The 24,465-nt window shown below is 38.8% G+C and overlaps 2 protein-coding genes across 5 annotated transcripts in view; one reads left to right on the forward strand and one right to left on the reverse strand.

The window, feature by feature from the left end:
* LOC145503107 (adenosine receptor A1-like) overlaps positions 1–2,641 on the forward strand; it is a 10,526-nt gene extending 7,885 nt beyond the window's left edge. For both annotated transcript variants that reach the window (XM_081482551.1, XM_081482552.1), the window contains exon 2: positions 1–2,641. This exon is cut by the window's left edge and continues 4,758 nt beyond it. In XM_081482551.1, coding sequence (XP_081338677.1) covers positions 1,479–2,528 — 1,050 coding nt within the window. In that variant the 5' untranslated portion in view covers positions 1–1,478 and the 3' untranslated portion in view covers positions 2,529–2,641.
* The window catches only part of LOC145503133 (uncharacterized), a 403,728-nt gene continuing 381,553 nt past the window's right edge, over positions 2,291–24,465 (reverse strand). Inside the window, exons 1-6 of one of the 3 annotated variants that reach the window (XM_081482599.1) lie at positions 23,361–23,853; positions 21,883–21,939; positions 19,455–21,750; positions 11,041–11,119; positions 10,454–10,575; positions 2,291–2,347 (exon numbers count right to left, since the gene is read on the reverse strand). In XM_081482599.1, the coding sequence (XP_081338725.1) occupies positions 2,342–2,347; positions 10,454–10,575; positions 11,041–11,119; positions 19,455–19,487 (240 nt within the window). In that variant the 5' untranslated portion in view covers positions 19,488–21,750; positions 21,883–21,939; positions 23,361–23,853 and the 3' untranslated portion in view covers positions 2,291–2,341. Of the gene's footprint in view, positions 2,348–6,066; positions 8,918–10,453; positions 10,576–11,040; positions 11,551–19,454; positions 21,751–21,882; positions 21,940–23,360; positions 23,854–24,465 lie in introns of those variants that run through there. The other 2 variants (XM_081482596.1, XM_081482598.1) reach the window with 2 other exon arrangements.

Here is a 24,465-nt window from a genome sequence, read left to right on the forward strand (position 1 = left end):
AACTTGACTCATTTGAAACTGATCGTGAAAACAAATCATCGAAAATGAACAATATCATCATTTTGGTGGAGAGAGAGATACTGACAGACAATTGAACCTGGCAGTTAGTGCTTGGGCCTTGATTGAAAAGAAAATTTATGGTCGGGATAGCGGGATTGAATACCCTATTGGGAACCTTCGCCATAAGCTCACCACTTGGGCCACTATTGAATCTGATTTATTAATGTACCAAGAACATTGTAGATTTCACAAGATCCAGGTGTGCACATAGAATCAACTCAGTTGAAAGATCAGCTTTCAGCCAATCACCTCCGAAAAAAAATACATACAATCAGTCATTGGGATGAAAACATAAAGCAGCCCCTTTTTAACGAGCAAGAAATTATCACATGATCTCAGTGTCAAGGAAACTAAGCCTCCGATCGTAAACACACAATGCGTTCTTCGTCTTTTTCAACTTGATTTGTGTGATGCAAATTATGTTGGGTGTACTTCACGCCACCTGCATGCGCATCAGCTAATCAGTGAACATCGTTTTTGCACCATTAGAAAACATCTCATTACTGGCGATTCTCTGGCATCCAGGCTACTTTTCGTTAGAATAAAAACGGCCAAACTCTGGAACCCTATTTCGGACAAAGACGACACCTGACCAGAGGATTAGATCAAGGACTCTCTCTTCCCCAGGGATACAGACCCGTCTCTTTCTTTTGCGTAATAAAAGCAGAATACTCTGGTAGACACTAGTACTTATCGGCCAAGATCTCTCAATCGATGAAACATGGCTTTTTTTATCGAAATAAATGCCACATGCTGAGTCGTTTGTACAATTGAGACTGTGCTTTTCCGCTAATTTAGCGGAACCTTTGATATATCAATAAAAAGCGCCGTGGTCGATAATGAAAAATGCGAGTAGCTTTTTTTAACTTACTTCCTGTTTTTGTATTAAATAATTCAGTTTAGAATAACAACCTTTTTATGCGAAAATTTCAGCATGCTGATTGGCTGAGGCGGCACGTCAATGAATCCCAAACAGTGCAGAAAGCTGAAATTGAGTGCAAAAAGTTCAAATTGAGTGTAGAAAGTTGAAATTAAATTGCATCTTTATTGTTAACAAGTTATCGCTCGTGCAATTTTTTAGTCTGAAAATTTTACTTCAGCTTATTTAATTAAAATTCAACTCGAAGTCATGTGATTATAGAAACGAACAAAACAAACGATCTCCTTCAAAACAACATTAATTGAAGTTCCGCAATCAAGTCTTGGTTTGTATATGATGTATAATACGTTCACTGAAATGTCACTTTCGGGTGTTTTAGCATAATGCGTCAGTCACACGTTTACTGATTGGTGAGCAAATATAGCGAATGATATTGTGAAAGCAGGCCAACATTCGACGTGAGAGAGAAAACAGAAATATTAACGCTAAATTCTGACATGTTTTGGTTAGTCATATCGAAGTGTTATTCATTCTTATTATGAATACGTCAAATGGAACAATTCCCGCAGGAAAATCAAATTGTTATTTTCTGGAGGTGATCCTGTTTGAGGCCAGTTCTCGCACATTATATATCACAACCGTGTTTACAAGCCTAATAAACGCCGGATCCTTAATGGTCGCCGTCGTCGGAAACAGCATAATTCTGACTGCAGTCCTCAAGACCACAGCTTTACGGACTTGTTCGAATTTTTTTCTTGGCAACCTGGTTTTATCAGATTTATTTGTAGGGCTCATGGTACAACCACTGTTTGTCCTTTACAAGACAGGAGAAGCACTGGGGAAGTATTCATGCCTTGCACATGCATTGTTTTCAACAAGTGCTTGGCTTTGTGCCGGTGTGTCGTTCTTGACCTTAACTGCTTTAAACTGCGAAAGGCATATTGCTATCTTCTCTTCTCTAAGGTACAAGAGTTTGGTGAAACCACGAAGAGTTCTGAAGATTTCAATGGTCATTTGGTTATTGTCCTTATTGCTTGTTTCGTCGCGATTCTTCGGCCTCAGCAACGTTGTTTTCTATGTCATCTGTTGCATTATCATCGTTGTTAGTTTGCTGACTTTTCTTGTCATATCAATTCGAATTCACCGCGTTGTTCAGCGCCATCGAATGCAAATTGCTACTAGCCATCAGGTTAAAGAAGGGCAAAGTTGGCAAAGACAAGCCCGAGAGGCAGTGCATGCTAGAAACGTAGCATGGGTGACGTTTATCTTCTTCCTATGTTACTTACCAACCTTAGCTGTTATGATAGCATATACTGTCGTTGGATACACCGCCACGTTAAAAACTGTCTACCTTTGGTCTGATACGCTTGTTTTTCTTAACTCCTCAATCAATCCCGGCATCTATTGCTGGAGGAACAAAGGCATAAGAAAAGCTGTCTTAAAAGTCCTTAAACTAAGAACAGAGTCTACAGTACAACCTGAGTATGATCGGCGGTCGAGAAGTGCCGCCGTGATTAACAGTACTGATCCAATCGACGTTTTGCCCAAAGGTTCTAACAAACATGTTCCGAAAGAAACGTCTTTTTAAAATGTAAAAATCAACAGGGATGAGGACAGATAATTTGCCGCAGGGCATCTGCCACATTACTTGAAGCACTTACGTAATAATACGGGAAAGCTAAGATAACGGAGCACAATAACTTGCGCAATAACTTCCTGTCGCGCGCATTTGATGTCAAGTGCTTCAAAGTCAACAGGAAAGACGACGTATTTTATGTTTTCAATTTCGCGGCAAAAATAGGCGCCTTAAACTAGATTGGGTTGAATTATGGGCTTGATATATCTGCTGAAAATGGCCTATTGTAATCAATGCATTATTCTAAATTTGGAGCAGGGAAACGAAGCAGAAAGTCGCTTAAAATGTGTGCAAGACTTTCCGCAACGCAATATCAAACAGCCAAACACTCGAGAATCAGTGGAGCTAAAAAGATCTCGCACAATATCACGTTTTTCGTCTTCTATGGTCTTCCATTAAGAATAACTACCGATTTTCAGGATTGCGTGCTTTAAATTAAATCGTTTTGTTTTTTCTCACAGTGCACGAAAAAGATAGCGGTCGTTCTGATCTGTCATGTAATTTATTTCTGGTAAAGGCGGCGAGCCTCGACTACCACTACTAATGACTTTAGTTTATTACCTTTTAAAGTATAATTCATTTATCAATTCGAGTCCTACACGGATAAAATATTACCAACACAGAGCTCCCACGAAACTTGATATATTATTAATATATTTTAGACGTATGTATTTATATAGTTTTGACAAGACGTCAATAAATTTGGCTAACAGTGTTGGTAGGTGGAAATAAGTTTGTTAAAAGAAGCACAACACACAAACCAACAACTCTTCTACGTAAGTGCACCGGAAAATTTATCACCTTTTTGTGATTAATGGTGATCTGTTTAAGAAAACAACAAATGAAAGTCGTTTACAAATAACGCAAATCAAAATTATTAAATTTCGGAAGAGTAGTGGTCGCTTTATATGTAGCACTTCTTCCATATGAATTTTAGACATTGTTTTTTTTTTTAATTCTGGGTTTCAAAAATGCGTGCGATAAAAGAAAAAAACTCCCTAAAAAGACTCAATTTGAAACTTTCTTGTCGTTGGAGCATAAAACGCAATAACGTTATATTACGCAGTAAGCCAAATGCGTGAACAATGACAGGTGAAAAAATATAGAGAAAGTAAATGACATTATGACAGGCTAAATGCTAAGTCCTAATGATTACTCAAATATTCTTTACTAAAATTGCTTTTAAACAAAAATGTTGCCTTTCCTTGTGCTGCTCCGAGTTTAAAGGGATCAGCGTCTCTGGTCTTCTCCCGGACTAGATAGTAAACAACAAAACAATATGGCGGACCCATGGTTTTTTGTTTGGCAAACATGTGATGGTTAGGTGAATAATAACTAACATCTCGGGATAACAAATTTCAAGGTTCATCAGAAAAATTTCATGAATGAGATCGATCGTTACCATAGACCATTAATTTCCGAGTTTCCTTGTGCCTTTGTTTCAAAACGAGTCTAAGCACTTTCCTGTGAAAATAACTTTGATCTGATCGAAAATGAACCACGTAGACTCGTTTTGACACAGAGGCAAGAGGTAACTCGGAGATGGCCTGTTATGTTGACAAAAAAACCCCATCCTTTTTGAGGTTGAAAAAAGCTGTTTAGGAAGGTTCTCGTATCTTAGAGTTTGGTTTAAACTGTTGAGTAATTATTTAGTTCTTTCCCTTTTACGAAGTCCCCTCTCCTTTGTTGAAGTTTTTTGACATTCTACACCACCCGACGTTCTCTGCTGGTGAACGTTTCCTTCGTTTGTCAGTCGACTAACTTTGTGCGTGTGTTCTTTTCGTTTTCGTTTGATAGAGAGAATGTCTCCTTAATATGCAAACTACTTTAACAATGCAGCAGGATTTTCTGTCTTTTTTTTTTTTTTTTTTCCCAGCTCTTGGTGAAAACAGGAGTCTGTCTATGAAAGATCGCAAATGGGACGAAGTTTAACATTTGATGTTTCAATGAGCTAAAACACAACTCTCAAAATTAGAATACTTTCAATGGCCTGACTACGGAAAGCAAATCTAAAGATAAGTGCATTCCCACAGAATGTTTTTTTGGAAGTGATCGTGAGATGTCAGGCGTACAAAAATACATTCCCGATCATCTGCCGAGATAAGGTGAACTCGATGGGGTTAAGATTCGAGTAATACCGTAAACTTCCGAGAGTAACGACCTTCGTTACTTTCGGAACTAGCAGCCTTTGGGGCTCGTTACTCTAGGGGGCGCTACTTTCGGGGAGCAAAAAACTGAGGTTTTTTTTAACGAAATGAAAGAAGGCAATTCATAAAAAAAACGAGGTAAAATTCGTCATTGTTCCAGTTTCATGTTACTAACGTGAGTTGCCCTCTACATGTCTACATCGTGTTGTCTGTTGTAGGCACAAGTTGTGCAAATTTCTCCCGGTGTTTTTTTTTTTTTTTTTCTGATCCCTTTAATCACCCTCCTTTTTTCACAATGACACCATAGAAACAAGGAATCTCTATTCCTCCACCTTAAGCTCCTTGCACCCACAAACCCTCAGGCGCACTCCTGCTACCGCATGTGGAATCAGCCGTTTTTTCAATTTTTTGAAAATGACATGAAGAGTTTTAAATTTTAATGCGAAGAAAAGTTCATTTTCCCGTTCACTTGACTATTGATTGGAGAAATAAATATACCGTTGCATTAAACCTTGGTCTCGTTGTTTTTGGTGGGTAGGTGGTGTTGGCGTGGGGCTGGGCTCGCTACTTTCGGGGGGTCGTTGCTATCGGAAGTTTACGGTAGTCAGTAAAGGAAAGACAATAAGACCATGAGTATCTGTATTGTAACACGCTGCAAGTGAAATAATCCCCATAGTTCATTTTATCTACAACATGCAATACCTTTTACTTTGTAGATCTTTCCTCTTTTTGTCCATCTACTCCCTCAGGTTTCGTCATTGCAATGTGCTGATTTCTTACCGAGGGCGCGTTTAAAGTAGGAGGTACAGTAAGCAGGGACGGCGGAACCGGGGGGGTTGGGGGGGGGGCTTTTCAATTAAAAAATACATAAAATAATAATTTTACAAATATCTCCAGACCCCCTACAAGTAAGGGCCTCTGGCGCTCGCTTGTAAGCCTCTTCAATTCAAAATAAGCTCCGCCATCCCTGGTAAGTAGAAGCACGAGTACAGTAAGTAGAACTGCCACAGTGTGTGATTCCATCCATCAACAAATTCACATGCGTGGATATGGAAAGTACGCCACTAGGATTCCGGATGAGGTTTCGTATGAATCTTACAAGTGACCTAACAACGAATAAAACACTCGTGCCTATATAATAAACAAAACTAGATGTAGCTCTCGCTAAGTGCCAACGAGAATCAATCAAAACAAATTCTAATTGGCAACTTAAAAAAACAGAGTCATGTTTTGTGCACGTCACTTTTTTGTGGTCAAGTATTCAAAACAACGTCAAATGTCTTAAATTCTGATGTAAATATTTTGATTGACAGCGCAGAATCGCCAAAACGAAAATAAGATTCTTGGTTTTAAATCATCGCGATACTATGGTTTCGGCTGTAATGTAACTGGCATCGTTTTCTTCCCTTTTTAAAAATTATTTGGAAAATTGAATAATGTAACAACAGAAGAATACAGAACAAAAATGAAACCAACAATAACTTTTTGTATGGTACTATACAAGTCAGATTTACACAAACTTAAATGTCTTCCATGTCAGACAATGTATTTAAGCTATAAACAGTAACAATTTCAATACCGTAACGTCCTCGGACAAAGAACAATAGAAGTCTACATTTCATTGACAAACAACTTGGTTTGAGGATTTACAGAAACTTACAAAATGATTCCTAATGGCACTCGGTGCTACCTCGCCCTTTGCATACCCTGGAACGAATATTTTCCCATTAAGGTGGCCGAACACAATTTCCGCGCGCGATCTTGCCAATGCCATTCAGCGCGCGCACAAGGATTACACAAAGCAACCGGCCATGGCGTCGATACAGCGATCATTTTATTTGGTCAATGCCCTCGCTATCTGTGCTTTTTTTTCTTCGTAATTGAACACAGTGTATTTATGGCTTTACTCTTATATCAAAAATGTTTGTTAGAAAAGGTAACGATGCAAAGAACCCAGCAATTTTCAGATTTTTCTTTTTTACCGAAAGAACCCAGTTAATGCAGCGCATGCGTAGTAAGGCAAAAAATAGCGATTGAATGCGGAATAGCTTACTTGGAAATACGTCTATTTCTCGAGAACCACTCGTTAGAATTTTACGAAATTTGGCACGAAAATACTTTAGAAAACAAGTAACTGAAATATGGAAAAAAATTGAAAATTGACAAAGGCGATTCTAGATATTCCAGTTAAACTTCCACAACTGATGATTAAAGATCCCTCTGTTAACCTATTATTAAAATAGTGCTAACTTGTGAGCATTGTTGCAATCTTTTTGCATGCAAATGAAAAAGAAAATCTTAAGACTAGATCTTCTGCAAACAAACAAAACTGATTTTAAAGGCCTGTTTATATTTTGTTCATGTTGCAATGGTAACGGCACATACGTCAACCTAGCTAAGAAAAATCGGAAGTTTGTGCTGTTAACTTGCGTGTGGCCATTTTTGGCGACCAAAGGATCAAGGGTTTTAGAGAAAAAGGAGATTGAAACACAGGTATCAAAACTGCGTTCGGCTACCTTAAGTGGCATCGCTTTAAAAAGGTCTTATTACCAAAAAGTTATGTGCATGAAAATATTTGAAGTACCCATAAAGTCACAGTATTTCACTCTATTAGTTGTTTTTATCAAGTAGTAAGTGCAAAATCTGTTTGGGCCTTCAAAGTGAGCCTTTTGAGTAATCTCGTCGTATTGATCGTCCAATCGTCAACTTCAGTCAGAGGTTCAATTCTCCTCTATTGTTTTGTTTCTGTTTTTTGTTTGTTTGTTTAACACTTAAAGCAGCGTTTCTTGCACGAAACACTGAGACTGTGATACTAGTAATTCACTGACGAACGATTATGTTAATTAAAGCAAGTGAGGTGAAGTGAGGTGAGGACAGGAGAGGCGAGGCGAGGCGAGGCGAGGCGAGGCAAGGCGAGGCGAGGCAAGGCGAGGAGAGATCAGAACATGACTGGTCAGGTCAGGTCAGCCGAAGTAAGGTGAGGTAGGCTACGGTAAGGTAATGCTAAGCTAAGCTAAGCGTCTAAGGCCCTCTTTACACAACCCCGGGTTGCTTTTTACCCCGGGTAGAGTTGTCAATCTGCAATAGCGTGTGGTTTGCTTCGAGCCTGACCAGGGCCAGCCTCTCTACCGATCAGAAACTGAAAACATGGTTTAGAGAGGTGACGAACAAAAAAACCTAGAAAGTTTAACGGAATGGTAAGAGGTCCTGATGTACAAACCAAAAAAAAAACGATAAAAAAAAGAAACAACTTGGTTATTTGACTGAAAGTACCAACCCGGGTTAGCTTTTGGCCCACTGTTTACGTGTAATAAGAACTTAAGAAATTGCAACCCTTCTCGCAGGGTCAACCCAAGTCTCGACAAGGGTTACCCGGCAAGAAGGGCTGACCCGGCTTGACCAATGTTTTCATGTAACTGCTTATAAACATTTGACTGCAGAAGGGTTACCCGCCGCGGTGATTCAATCCGGGGTAAAAGGCAACCCGCGGTCGTGTAAAGAGGGCCTTAGGCCCTCTTTACACAAAACCAGCCGAACATGTTTTTTAGCTGGGATCCTCTTGACGTAATCCTCTTATTTTCTTTATACATGATCAGTACTATTTTCAAACGGATTATCCCATTTCCGAAGCTCGCAATTATCTTTTAATTTGTGCTACGTTACTTTTTCTGAATAACTAGTTATATACATGTATTTGAAAGACCAGATATTAACTGGCTTCGAATTCTCTACGAAGATAATTTATCTATACAACAAAAAAAGAACAAAATGTATTTCGCTACTTAAGATATTGAACAAATTCAGCCAGGACAAAACTATATCTTATTTTGACTCATGTTCGGAACTTCGGCTGAGTAGCCAAGGCATATAATTTGATCCTAACTTAATAGACACGTTTTTATGCCGTGTGTCATAAAAAAAATCGTCCGACGGCTTCGGAGGTAATCATAAACTGAACCAAACTAACTGCTGTGAAAGTAGCCGGCGGTTAATCTCCTCCAGTGCATGCGTAAGGCGGCTGGCATTTTTTGGTGGGGTTATCTTTGTTTTCATTACTTCATCAGTTGCAAAGAAATGATGCGATCTTGTCTCACTGTCTTGCTGAGTTTTTGGTTCCTTTTCAGGTTTCTTTACTTGTGATTTATGTTGCAACGACACGTTCGTTTTCCTCTTTAAGGGCATAATATTCATGACCTGTCGAGTAAATTGAAACAGTTGAGCAAAACTGTACACTTTGTTGCGTATTTTTTTTTTTTTACTTTGTTGTGTATTAAGATCGTGTCATTAAGTGTTAGGGCTCCACTGCTCCCCAAACTTTTATTTTTCGGAAAAATGCTAGTTCAATTGGGATTTACTTAATAATGAGGTTTACTTATTTTCCGTGAAACTGACTTACTTTTTAGGATTTGTAAAACAGCATGGCTAATAATTATGCATTAGATGGTTTCCTGGCTGGTGCAGACTGCATTTACAGTATTAACAGACTGTACGGTGTTTGTCTGTAATACCAATATTTGTTGTTATTCCACGTTTTTGTATGTCCCTTTTCTTTTGTATAAACCCAGTTTCTAATAATTCTTTTTTTTCTCTTTTTTCTTCTTTTTTCTTTATTTTTGCGTAACTCCTTTTTTTCATTCATTATTTATTTCATTTCCCGACATAAGAAATTTGAAGATATTTTAAAAGTAACATATAAGATATAAGCAATCTTGCTACCTTAAGCTTGAGATGAAATAAAGGTCGTATTGTATCTCACGTGTTATTTTGTCTGCAATTATATGACTTAAAGAACAAAGCAACTATGCTATACAGACTCGTCTACAAACCCTCCACTTTGGGTACTCCGGCCCAAAAAAGCCAAGGTATCAAAATTAGGGCTATGGTTTCAACTTGAGCGAATGTGGAGTCTCATCAAAGTTTGTAAGAAAACTATCGGCAAAAAGTCCCTCACAGTTGTGCTTGCTAAAAACTTCGTTTTTCTTTAATTTCAGATTCTCCCTCAGAGTGTTCATTTAAACCAATTTTTTGCAGCTAACTCAGTTTTAATAAAAAGCGCAATGGTTTCGAACTATCTCTTGCTTTCTTTTGGCATTACGTGAGAATCCCGCATTAAAAATAACCAATCAGAGAGTGGTTCTATTTCTTGTATATACACCAGGCATATAGCACTTTGTGAAACGGAACTCTTTGAGAAGCTTCCCCAAACGTTACTACAACAATAGAAATGATATTATATTAATTCAGTCATTTCCACCCATGGAGAGAAGTAGTGCGCTTCTTATCTAATCATGCACCCTGAGCTTAGAAGGAAACTGGCTTATAAGGCCCGGTCCAAATGCCGCTCCACTCATGTGCCGAAATTAACTCGATTAGGTTCGACTTTGGAGCGACGGCTGATTCAGACGGCGTACTTGCGTCGAACTTAATTCAGGAAGCCCGTGGTAAACAATTTTCGATGAGAAAATCTGCTTTCTGAATTCAATAATTCTGTCCAAATCGAAACGCTGTGGCTAATTTTTCGCTGTAATAGCAATGTTTAGGGAAAGTAAATTCAGTCGCAACGTTGCTTGTATTTAGAAAGGTTTTTCCCCGACAAATTCGACCTGCCGAACCAAACTTATTCAAACGCCGCTCGCGTTTGGAACGGGTTATCAAAACGGAAGCGATTGAAAACGGATGCGGGATCCTATTCTTTTATAACCTTTTAAATGCGACATTTCAGGAACGTACCTTTCTTTGATCCATGCGTTTACCGATGATTGCTGGCGGTGCTTTCTTGATGGTGCATCTTGACTTCCGCTCCTTCTTTCTCTTTGCCATGGTTAGGCGTGTGTACAAATTTGCTCGATATTCTGCAACACGAAATATTATAAAGAAAAGCATGGGGGGGGGGGGGGTGGGGTTAATAACGACATTCTCTGCAAAGTCTTTACACAGGACATGCAGTACTTGCGTTGAAGAAATTCTCTGATGAAAAATAATCTAGCTAACATAAAAATCATAACAATAACGCGGCGGTGAAACTGTTAAAATGCAATCATAAAGCAGGGAGGCAGCGTGGCCAAGTGATTAGAAATCCGGAGGTCGCAGACTACTAAAAGTGAAGTTGTTTCTCGGAAAACCCTGGTTCAACTTTTCGGTAATGCTTGTAAATAGCCAGCTGGTCTGCCTCCCACCAGTTGCGATTTTTAAGCCTATTATGTTTGTTTGAAATATTTCTTTCTTTCAGTTTAACTGGCATGTCTGAGAACTAAGGTGAAGCTAAGCGCATCGACCACAACAACAACAACAACAACAACACATCCAAGGTTTCATACCCGAGAAACGCCTTCCGCCAATGCTTCGTTTCTCAATAAAGACGTGGCCGCAAACACAAGAGCTACTTGAGTCTAAAATCTGTAATATGGTACATGTAGATATAAGTTAAAAAACAACTATAATAATCCAAACTAATTTCAATTTACGTATTGAAGGTAAAAAAAGGTCCACATCCAAAATCTTCAATTTAAGTGATTATATGACAGTTTTGTTTCTAAGATATCCAGTAGTATACGAACAACGCAAAAGAAATATAATGAAGCTTTCAGCACGCGTTCTATCCCACAAGGAAAGCATATATCTTCAAAACAACATTGGATAATAAAGTGTATTATCGTTTGTCTCACGATGTAGTCACTTGAGATGTAGACCGCGACGTTTCGACTGCTTACTGCTAGTCTTCTTCAGCCGATAAGGTCGACTGATTGCACGGTATCATTTATATCACAAAGGTCGGCTGTGATTGGTGCATTTCGATCCTCCTATTGTTCCATTGCTCCGGCGAGTAGCTTTTCCCTCAGTGATTTGCTGTTGTACCGTTCTGCTGTTGTTGTTTATCTTGATCGTGGGCATCCATGCTTCAGGAATTTCAATTCCACTATCCCTGTTGATGTTATTAGGCTGAAGTTTTATGTGAATAGCTTCCTTGACCCTACGTGTGTACCAGTGAGGATCTCGATCAATAAACTTGACCTCATTCCAGATAGGATAGTGGCCGGTCTCGTGGGTTTGTTCAGAAACGGCGGAGGTCTGGGTACGGGCGAGTCGTATATCCCTGTCGTGTTCGTTGATCCTCTCCTGCATAGATCTTCCTGTTTCCCCGATGTAGACTTTGCCGCACTCACAGGGAATCCTGTAGATAACACCATCTTGTTTAGCCAGGTTGACGGTGTCCTTTGCGCGCACTAAGTGTGACCGAAGTGTCGTGTCGGACTTGAAGACGGTCCGAATGCCTTGTTGTTCTAGGCAGCGGCGGAGAGACTCCGAAACTCCTTGGACATAATTATATAAGGCAAAACGGCAGTCGATTTAAATTCCGCGACGGGCTGTCTTCTTGGGGTTGTTCGTGCCTTTGTGATCTTCTGTACAATCTGTACAAAAGAGGAGGGATATCCGTTAGAAACAAGTACAGATGACAGATGTTTCTTCTCTCCAGCGATTACTGATGGTTTGGCCACGAGACGTTTAGCCCGGTCGTACAGACATTTCACAATACCGCGCTTTGCTTACTGAGGGTGGTGTGAATCGTACGCTAATTACTGATCAGTATGTGTTGGTTTCCTGTAGACACTGGTGGTAAGGCGGCCATCAGGTTCTCTATAAACTGACGTGTCGAGAAAGGCCGTCGAGTGGTCTTCGGAGAATGTGAGCAGCTACTACAAGTCAAACGTGAAAATTGCTCACTTGAATATCAACTCGATTCAAAACAAGATGGACGAAGTCAAGGAAATGCTTAATCGAAATATGTTTGATATCTTGTTTATCGCTGAAACAAAAGTTGATGCTATGTATAGCGACGATTTATTCAGTCACCCTGGTTATCGCATTATTCGTCAAGATCGGAAAAAGGGAGGAGGCGGTTTAATGGCTTTCGTGCGCGAGGATATGGCGGTGATTCGACGGCGTAGATTGGAGCCAGAGCAAGTGGAATCGATTTGCCTCGATGTGATGGACTCAAGAAGGTCGCGCCACTGGGCGAAACTCTATAACGAGGTGCTTGATAAGCACGCGCCACTGAAGAAAAAGCGTTTAAGAGAAGATCAATTAAAGGAGACCGACAGTGGAAAGGCGACAGGAGCAGTTTTTATTGACTTATCAAAGGCATTCGATACCATCAGTCATTCCGTTTTATTGAGTAAACTGTCCCGTTATGGCGTATATAATATGCAACTTCAATGGTTTACTGATTATTTATTCCATCGCAAGCAGATCGTTCAATTTCACGGTGTGCTTTCTGAACCAAATCCAATTAACACTGGAGTTCCTCAAGGAAGTATTCTTGGGCCCCTCCTTTTTCTCATCTTCTTTAATAATGTGCATAGTCCGCTTCGTCATTGTAAGATTATCACTTACGCTGACGATACGGTGATTTTTACATCCTCAAGTGATATCGATGCGATACAAAGCAGCCTTTCACAGGACTTAGATAATCTCTCTAACTGGTTTCGTGATAATGAACTTATTTTTAATCTGAAGAAAGGAAAATCTGAGGTGATGCTGTTTGGTACCGGTAAGCGGTTGAATCTGTTTCAAGGCTGTCAAGTCAAGCTCTTAGTCAACGGTTTTCCCATCAACACCACTACATGTTATAAGTACCTCGGCGTGCATCTGGACCCGACACTTAATTTTGAAACTCATTTTCAAAAAATTTACAAGAAGGCAGCAGGAAGAGTGAACCTCTTACGGCGCATCCGTTCCAGTATTGATACTTTTACTGCCCAACGAATTTACCAATCGATGAGTATGCCAATATTTACGTATTGCGGCTACACTAGTCTTGGATGGTCAGAGTCCCGCAAACGCATGATCCGCTCCATTGAGACCCGAAGCCTCGAAATCATTTCCCCAAAATGCAGTTCGCAGAACTGTGATCTTCGATTTTTAACTGTTGATAACTTTTTACAAAAAAGAGCGTGCTGCTTTGTATTTGACTGCCTTAATGGAACTGCATGCTTTCCATTTAAAGACTATTTTCACCGATTACATCATAACGCTTTAAACACTCGCAACAATGGGAAAACTGCAAAACCACCAAAAGTCAGACTGGATTTTGCACGCCGTAGCTTTTATTTTTTAGGTGCCTCGATTTTTAATTTATTGCCTTTAAGTTTAAGAAACATTAATTCTAGAGTTTTATTTAGGAAAGCCTTAGACGATTATTATTTGTAATTTCTATTGTATTTTTAACGGTTTTTAATATGTATCTTATTTTATATATCTTAATAATTCTTGTTTATTAGTTTTTAATTCTTAGCAGGACCCCGTTGATAACAGCACTTTGTACTGAAAGGTTATCCTGAGGAAATATTCGATTATTATTATTATTACCATGGATCACCCCAGAGCTTCAACACGAAATCTCTCGCCGGAATCGTCTATTCAGGCTTCACGCCAGGAATCCTACAGAAGCCTCTTGGGAAGCCTACAGAAAACAAAGAAACAGGGTCACTTTGTTAAAAAGAAATGGCATGAAAGCTTTTTGTACGGACACTTCGAATAATTGTAAACACTACGGTGAATTTTGGAGTAAAATGGAACCCCTCTTACCCAACAAAGGAAAGAAGCAGTCAAAAATCATCTTGATGGAAGTCGATCGTGTAGTCACCGATTCTTCGGCCGTGGCTGAAATCTTTGACGAATATTTTTGTGATGTGGCGGTGAATGAAGGGACTGACAGAACTATTGAAGACTTTGCTGACCACCCGAGTGTTAAGCTTATTACTGAGAAGGGCGATACACAATCATTTAGCTTCTCGACTGTGAACGACAATTATCTGAAAAACATCTTGGACAGACTCAACCCAAGGAAGGCTGTCGGCTGTGATTCTATCTCCCAGAGACTTTTGCGCATATCTGCTCCAGCCATAGCGCAACCGCTTACCAGACTAATCAATTACTTCATTACTAACAGATCGTGGCCAACAGTCTGGAAGAGCAGCAATATCTCTCCAGTTTTTAAGAAGGATGATGAGACAAAGAAGTCTTGCTATCGCCCTGTGTCTATTTTGACGGCTCTGTCGAAGATATATGAGCGTGTTGTAGCGGACCAAGTTTATACCGCATTTGTACCAAGGCTCTCACCCAACCTCTCTGGATATCTTAGTGGACACTCCTGCTGTACTGCTTTGCTGAAGATGGTGGAAGATTGGCGATTGAGTCTTGACGAGAGGGAGGCGGTTGCCACTGTTGCAGTAGATCTGAGTAAGGCTTTTGACTCTGTGTGCCATACCCTTTTGCTCGCGAAGTTTAAGCTGAAGGCGTACGGTTTTACTGAACAAGCTGTGGACCTAATGTCATGTTATTTAACAGGACGGTGGCAAAGAGTCGAACTTGATGGGCATGCCTATTCTGACTGGAGAATTGTGAGAACCGGAGTCCCGCAGGGGTCACTCCTAGGCCCTCTTCTGTTCAACATCTACATTAATGATTTGAATTATGAAATCACCAACACGTCCTTGCGGCTCTATGCGGACGACACCACAGAGTATGCATCTGATGCTTCTCCTTCAGTCCTGGAATATGTTATTAACAGTGATCTCAGTATATTATCATCCTGGTTCAGACAGAATTACTTGGAGATAAACAGTGCCAAAACTCAGGTAATGGCCATCGGTCCAAAGCTATATCATTATGATTTTCTTGTAGATAATAAGTCTGTGGACACTACAGAGACACTAAAGATTCTCGGTGTTACATTAGATCGTAAGCTTAATTTTATGCATCATGTTAAGGGACAAGTGAAAAAAGCAGGGGCTAAAGCAACTGCTTTGCGAGGAATACGCAAATTCATACCGATTGATGTTATGGGCCGTCTATATAAAGCGTTTATTTTACCACATCTAGAGTATTGTGGGCCCTTATTGCTTGGTGTGGGTAACACTCAGGCTAATAAACTAGAGGACACGAACTATTATATTCTTAGATCGATTTTAGGCTTTGGTAGGCAAACCCCTTATGAGTTCCTTTTGAAGACTGTAGGCATTAGCGCAGGAAATTTCAGGCCTTAGTCCTTGTGTATAAATGCTTACATAATCAAGCTCCAAGCTATATTCAAGATCTCTTTAATTTTAAAGTAAGCTCATATAACCTAAGTCGGTCCGGTACAATTTTGGAGTTGCCTAGATGCAATTTGGAATGGCGGCATAAGTCCTTTTCCTTTATAGCCGCCAGGATTTGGAATTCAATTCCTCCAACTGTAAGGGACGCTAACGATCTTTTAACTTTTAAACGATTACTAGGTAATTATTTTAGGTTTAAGTAACTCATTTCTTATTATATTTGTACATACCTATTTTTAGGCATCTATTGTATATTACATATTTACATAGATTATATAATCCTATTTCTTCTTTTTCTTCTTTTATACAATTTTGAGTCCACGCACACGTTTTAACGAGCGCTTGCGCTCCTAGGTGTGGCGTGATTAAATAAAGTATTGTATTGTATTGTAGGCGATCTTGCTGTTAGTCTCGATCTCCATGGTGAAACGGATTGATGGTTGACACCCACGAGACCGGCCACTATCCTATCTGGAATGAGGTCAAGTTTATTGATCGAGATCCTCACTGGTACACACGTAGGGTCAAGGAAGCTATTCACGTAAGACTTCACCCTAATAACATCAACAGGGATAGTGGAATTGAAATTCCTGAAACATGGATGCCCACGATCAAAAAACACAACAACAGGAGAACGGTACAACAGGAGAACGGTACAACAGCGAACCACTGAGGGAACAGCTACTCGCCGGAGCAATGGAACAATAGGAGGATCGAAATGCACCAATCACAGCCGACCTTTGTGATATAAATGATACCGTGCAATCAGTCGACCTTATCGCCTGAAGAAGACTAGCAGTAAGCAGTCGAAACGTCGCGATCTACATCTCAAGTGACTACATCGTGAGACAAACACTAATACACTTTATTATTGCATCCACCACAACAACCTTTTCCTCGACATTGGATACTAAATTAAGATAATTCCAACACAAAATATTAAACAGGATCTTATACGCAAACAAGATGCTGTTTGGAAAAGTAGATTATCCCTTATCCGATTTTTGTGAAAAAGAGTTGGAGAGCACAGAACATCTCTCTTTCTAACGTACAAAATTGTGTATGTTTTAGGACGATTTAAAGGTTGTACTTAATATAACTGTTGGGATTTTAGATAAGACTATATAAGCATTCTAGTCAACTACATCCTTGAAAGTAAATATTTTATTTACCGTTGTAAGTTAAATAAGGGCTCTTTATGTTTAAGACTGTTAGTCAATAAATTTAAAAATCGTTTCAAACCGAACGTTTTATCCCGAAAAAAAAAATAACAAAACCATTTCCACGTTAAAAATGGAAACCTTTACTCCCATTAATACAACAGTAGCTGTTATTCGAACCTCGTTTTTCTAAGATTCCCTTAAATACTCTTTATTTTAATTGAGTTGAATAAGTTATGTAATCCTTGTAGTGTGGTGCAGTATAGGTAAGGTAAGGTAATTGTTGTAAATTTTGTAATTTTAATTTGTACGTATCGATCTGTATGTTCTTGTACTATACTTGTAAAAGAAAAAAAATGAAGTACAAATAGAAAAAAGAATAACTACGGTCACGCTTGCTTTCTTGGACTTTTTTAGTTTCCCGATCTAAATAGAGAAAAGTTTGACGAGCTTAGGAGAACTTTTGGATGGGGTTAATGTGACCGCGGTAACAACGACAAAGCGCCATATCTTATATAAGTATCTACCCCAAAACGTGCTGATAAACCAGCATGATTAAAAAAATGAAAAAGGAATAAAAAATATATAGCCTTCAGAAAATTACACTCGCAAAAAGGAAACCTGGTCAGTCTAATAAATCTGGCCCAGTTGTTGAAAGGTGGATAATGCTATCATGGTTAACCTGGTAAATCACTATCTAGTGACTGATAAACGTTGAAGATAAGTCGTATTTCTAATGATCATTGATAACAGTAATATTAGGGAACTTCAGATTGGACTACAAGTACGAGATAAGTTAAGAGCACTATTTTCGAATTTCAAACAGTGACGTCGCAGAGCCCTCGCTCTTCATGCTGGGTCTGTTGGTTTTGGCTGGAGAGGGTAGTTCATAGAATGAGGTGGGTATCTGTGCTAATATGGGGCCTGCAAACTGGAATAAACTTTATCACGGTTTTCGACGCCATATTGACGGGTTGGCAAAGCGGTCAGAAATTACAGTAATTGTATGGGAATCCGAGGACAAATAACTTTTTTCCAAAATTGAATTTTACACAATTTGTGAATCGCAACGTTAAAATACTACGTAGAAGAATGTATTCACCAAGTTTGGAGGATGTAGCTTGGCCAGAGGACGCTCAGTGAATTTTTCTAATTTTCCACGCATTTGCACGGTCTGTAAAATTTGGCTGGGTAGACGGACGTCTAGACGCGGGTCGGGGAAAAAAATTGCAAACAAATGCATGGAAAATTAAAAAAACGAAAGACTTTTATTAATCCTTCATTTCCTTACATCGATCTTGCTTGCACTGCCTAAACCTTTGGTTATTTCTAGCAATATGATTATTCCTGCAGCAAAGCATGCATTTTTTTACTGGGTTTATATTTCACAATAACGGAGAACACCAGACACGTTGCTTCTTTGTCCACTATCTGAATTCACTATGTTAAAGCTCTTCTTTTCTTTTCTTTTCCTTCTTCTACATCGATCTTGCCCGCACAGCCTAAACCTTTGGTTATTTCTAGCAATATGCCTGCTAATGTTATTTCCAGTGCATCGTTGTCATAACGCTTGTGAGCTCAACCCCAAACCTGTTGCTGCTAGTTCGCCCAGGACTGTTCGTTACATCAACGCCTTTGCCCTCGATCTGCTCTTTTTGTTTCTCATTCCAGAAAGCTATATAATTGTATTTCAATTATTTTTCGATGCTTGTTCCTTCAGATTGTAACACAGATCTTTCTCCATCAGTTCTAATTTTATAGGCTTTTAATTGTGACGAGTGAATAATTGTGTGCTGGTACAAACAAGGCACGGTTTCTGGTCATTTGCCACCCGTACACTAATAATTTTAAACAGAATCTGTTTTTCTGTGCGGCCTATCATATCTACTTTAAACTTTGTGAAGTGTTTCCCATTACACACATATATGTATTTTGTATGGAAATGTCCAGCGAAACAAGTTTTGAATATACATTGTAATTATTTTATGTATCAGTAATGAATATTCGTTATGGAACGCTTCGTATACTGATCGTATACCCTGTACCTATAGTGTAGAATCCTAACCCCTTGTGTATGCATTATGTTCAGTATCGTAAGAAATAAAATCCATGCTTTGTAACGCTTGAAGCTGTTAAGCTGCTGTAGCCCCAAAATATAAACTTGTATCACTTGTAATGCGGAACACCTCGTAGGATGATGTTTTTGGGGCGAATCCGGTTGCTGCGGTAGGTAAAGTTTTACCATCTATTTAGGGTCGCCGGATTATTCCTGCAGCAAAGCATGCATTTTTTTTTACTGGGTTTATATTTCACAATAACGGAGAACACCAGACACGTTGCTTCTTTGTCCACTGTCTGAATTCACTATGTTAAAGCTTTTCTTTCGATTTTAATTCTCGAGTTATGGCTCACGGAGTTCTTTCCAATGGTGAATAATTAAATATATTGCTTGACAAAGCAAAACAGAATTCTTACCTTTGAATTACAAGCCACACATACGTTTGACATATTCTCGGCTTAGAATTCGCTTCCTTGTAGGGCAAATTCGACGCAAGAATCAAGCGAAGTCGATGTAGATTTAATTTCCCCGCAGAAGCTTGAATTTTTGTTGTTTTGCCTTATTCTTAGACCACGCATCGATAATGGCGACTGAGAATTGTTTTGAACGCCATCTGTCTTGGTGTGACGTCACACACGATGTGAAGTTTTGTTTGTTAGCCGCATCCTGTGAGATAGCTCCCTTGATATAAGTCTGTCAAGTCATTATTTTTCAGTATTATTATATTTTTTAGCGACATATACTGCTATAAAGAACATACAAAAGTTCTAGAAAATTTGGTGTCGTGAATCACTACAGTTTCATTGTTGCACGAAAGCGAACGTTTGAAGGGATTTTTATATGGATATATATCCATATTATATCCTTATTTTGTCTTGTATCATTTCATTTTTCGTTTTGCTTAGTAAAATACCGAGCAACCTATTACGCTGCTTAGTTTGCTCTGACCGGAACAGATAAAAAGATTGTTCTCAACAAATCAACTGATTCAAGAGATTTCAATTTTTAATCAATGGTTGTTCCTCCTTGCAAGGACAAGTCAGCTCAACTGTTCCCCATTTGACATGTACGTATGCAAATTAGGTTTGTCCGGCAATTAGTCCAATAAAACGATATCGCGACGAATTCTAATTGCAGGAACATTTTAACTGACTTATAGTGTATTATGAATGATACAACCTCATTCGTGACTTATAAGGACTGTCTACGATCTTAAGATTATGCATCAGTCAATTCCAACAGTGCCCATCCCCCCCCCCCGGGCAACCGCGGGGCATTTGCTCACGTTGTCAGTCCCGGGGGTGGGGCATCCGCAATTTTATCGCGGCCCGGGGGCTGGGCATTTGCTTACCCCGGGGCGATCCCCGGGCATTCGAAACACGTGTTTTGGAAAGTGCCATGGATAAGTTCATCGGGAAAGGCGAGGCATTTGTCGAACAATGGCTTGTCCGTCAGGGACTAGAGAAACTTGCAGATGTTTTTAAAGGTATGTTTTCTCAATGCTAGATATTTCTTCATTACTTGTAAGCATATAAATATGAGCGACAAGGTGAACTATATTTTGTTTATCACAAAACAATCACTAACGTGAACACGACTATTTCGCATTTCGCATTCAAAACTAGCCTAGCATTTTTTAAATTCATGAAAGTGGAGTTAAAATACTTAAGGTTTGCGAATTCAAATGATGCGATCTTCAAGACAGATCTCGCGAGCTTAAAATGCAATGCATCATCATTTAAAATGTCTTGATTCTTCACAGAAAAAGTAGCCTGCGAATACAGGCGCCTATCATCGCTCGCGGCTGGGGACACGTCCGCCGCAATCCCAGCTATCCCCTAGCAAACTGTTAAAAACAAATATAAAGAAATAAATATAACCAGAATCACCTAACACGTACTGTTGTCCTTGAAGTCTTACCTTTGCATTAAAATACTGAACAGTTGACCATTTTATTCACTAATTAATGAAAAAAATGCAGAGGTGTTGGAAGGCGACGATCCCGGGGGCGGGGCATTTGCCCTCATTCTTCGTCCCCACCCCGGGGCATTTAGACAGCTTATGTGTGCCCACCCCGGGAATTTGCCCATTTTTTTAAAAAAAATGCTAATGTCCGGGGGTTAGCCCGGGGGAGGGGGATGGGCGCTGCTGGAATTGACTGATGCATTAATAGTAAAGTGGTTTGACAAGTTATGTTAGGGTTTAGGGGTAGTTGATTAAGGGTTAGTTGGCATTTGAGAATGCATTGAGTTCAACATGACATTTTAACTGAAGTAGACTCGGCTACTTCATCTTATAGCTGTATATTGCTTTCAGTAAACGAAGGGCAAAAAATCTTATTTCTATAACAGAACGGAAATCTAACGATGACATTATTTTTAGGAGGTAATTTTGCCCATGCAGTTGTTTAAAGAAATAAGCGTAAGGTCCATTGTTAGCCGTAGTCAAGGTAGATAAATACTGACTTATCTTATTCAAGCATTTAAAATGGTGATAACAATAAACACTGACATATTTTAAAATTATTGGTTGTTTATTTGAGGAAAATATCATGCATGAAAGCAATTTTACATTACAATTTGAGGTGGTCATTTTATACGAAGAGAACTTATCACGTGGAATAGTGTTAAAGATTTATCTATTCTTGAATCCGGTTGCTTTCTTTTCCCTCTGTTTGTTATCTCTGCCTCAAAATTCCAAGGGATAGAGATCCTTAAATGCAAGCAAACAAAAAGGACGTACAATTATACACGAGATTGACACTCAAAATAGAACAGAAACAAAAAGAGAATTAAAAAATGCAAAGGGTCTGCTAGCAACTGATAAGAAGCGACAAGAACTTACCCAATAGGTTTGCCCTCGTTTCACCATTCGTTCATATACATGGCCTAACGTTTTCAACTGTAGTGAAAAAGAACAAAAAATTGACACATAAACATAGAATAATGTGCTTGTTGAGACTTTAAGCGGGGGTGAAAGAGTTGTTGTTGTTGTTTATTTATTTATTTATTTATTTATTTATTTTGTTTTCCCGAGCTCATTAAAATAATGAGAACCGAAAAGACTGAAAGTGAAGCTTGCAACTGTGGGAAGGAAATTTCCGTAATGGCGCGAGCTAACATCTGCTTACCTGAAAATGTCACATGTGTTCTAATTGTTAGCTCTTTTAATAACGGAGAATTGGACAAACAATTAAGACTAAAAATCATTGATAATAACTTCGAATGAAGTCTCGATGACTCGTTCGTCATTTTCAAATTCAAAAGAAATTAGATAAGGACAATGGTTGAAGTGTGAAGTGGTATCGTTAAATATTGTTATCGTCTTCGATTGGATCATGGCCACTTCCTTCTCAGCAGATAAATTTCATTTTGATTTTGAAAATGATGAACTAGCCATCAAAACGTCATTCGAAATCATTATCGCTGATTTTCATTCTTAACTGTTTGCTCTTTGCTCTTAAAAAACGTGTACTAAGAAATGTACTCGCTCGGCACTATCTTGCGTTCCTCGCTTATTTGAGAAACGAGTATAAAACGAAAATAGACGATAACAAAAGATGCCCAATTGATGGCTGATTAATTCAGGTTGTTTTATTACTATAAAACGGAAAAGGAATTAAAAAAAGACAATGGTGAAGTGGCACCGTTAAATATTGCTATCGTCTTCGATTGCATCATGGCCACTTCCTTCTCAGCTGATAAATTTCATTAGATTTTAATTGAGAGAATTACTGGGTATTGATTTTACATAACAGAGACAAACATTGAAAACTTGTTTCGAAGCTGATCTTTAATTTTCTATTCCATTTTATTTCTTTAGCGTGTCTTGATAGGTTATTACTATAGAGAATGTAACTTCGAGCATAGCACAAGAGATTTCGTTCGTGGACAACCTTATTCATTCCAACGAGTATCGCGTCCAAGGCAACAATTACTGTCTCATCGGGTTTACTCGACTGTGGATCGAATCAAGGTTCTAGAGTGGAATTACATAATGTTAAAGTAATGTTTGATCTAAGAAGTTTGCACACTTTCGTCTAAAAGAGAGATAGTCTAGATCTGATATTGGCATTTGAAAACAAAAAAACTTGATCATTTTCATGATTTTGTCAATTTCAGTTGAAAATGGCATATTAGAAAGACTTGTCGCTAAGGGACAGTATGATTCAGGTGTAAATTCCGGTGAGATAACAGAATAACTTTCCAAATACTAAAATGCTTTCTTTGTTGGATATGATCTTCGGGCCCTCGTCATCGTTAGATAGGTGTCCTTATTGATTCCCAGTATAGCTAACGTTCTAAATATATTTGAACACCAACCTGCTTCCTTACGTAAGAGCGCTTTCCATTTTTACGATCGCAGTACATGGCACCTGGTCGGCACTTATACAGACCTGGGCTAGGTTTGGATTCCACAGACTCGATTGGAAAGACAGTTAGGTAAGTCAATACTAAAACCAAACATATACAGACCCTGGCTATCATTTTCTTCCTATTTTGGAAAGACTATTTGGTTTCTGGACTTCGCTAGATAAGGGAGAATGGTATGGTGTCGATCGGTTTGACACTGTGTTCTTTTATAAGAGGTTATTAATGTTGAGATGTCTTTCTAAGTGCCAGGGGTTGTTTTAATGGTAGGTCGAGTGACATGTTCGAATGACATTGTGGGCGGTAAATTTTTAATTACTATAACATTTAGGAGGAAACTGACAAATATGTAATAACGTCTCTGAATTTTAGATCCGACTAAACACATAGGTCTGTTATAACAGGTGTTTTTAACCAATAACGTCGTCGTTAAGTGAAATATCAATTAAGCACACTTTCGATGAGAATCTGCTCAACAAAACATTAACAGGCGTTTGATTGGAACAGTCTGCGGTATTTAAAATTGAGTTTCTGCTTTATCCATAGATTGCTCTATTGTTAACGGTTCTGGTTTTAATCAATATAACACATTAAACACCTTAAATGTTTACTTTTGAGGTAGGTTAGATCATATAACAATATATATATACATATTTTTTTTTTCTTTCAGCAATGTAGGATATGACGGTGAAATTTATCTATTCTTACCGCCTTGATGTAGAGGTTTTCCCCGCTCGCTTCTCCAAAAACAATTTTAACAACCGATCAACTTTTTTTGTGGTTAGATTTAAAAATAAGGTTTGTCTCCCCAAGTTTTACATGGGTGTGAATAATTTTGACAGGTTTATAAAGCGGTTTCCATTTGAAATCAATTTAACTTGATTTGCCTTAAAAGGCCATAATCGAAACTAAGGACGAAAATACTTTGCTTAGTTGTTCCGCTATTCCTCCAGTTGACATTTAAATATACACATCACGAAACACAGGAAGCTAAAGCCTTTGCAAATTCATGAAAGACACCGGCGATAAGATTAAAAGTAAATTAATTTCCGAAGAC

Source organism: Orbicella franksi, chromosome 11 (genome assembly GCF_964199315.1).
Source record: "Orbicella franksi chromosome 11, jaOrbFran1.1, whole genome shotgun sequence".
Taxonomy (NCBI): Eukaryota; Metazoa; Cnidaria; class Anthozoa; order Scleractinia; family Merulinidae; genus Orbicella; species Orbicella franksi.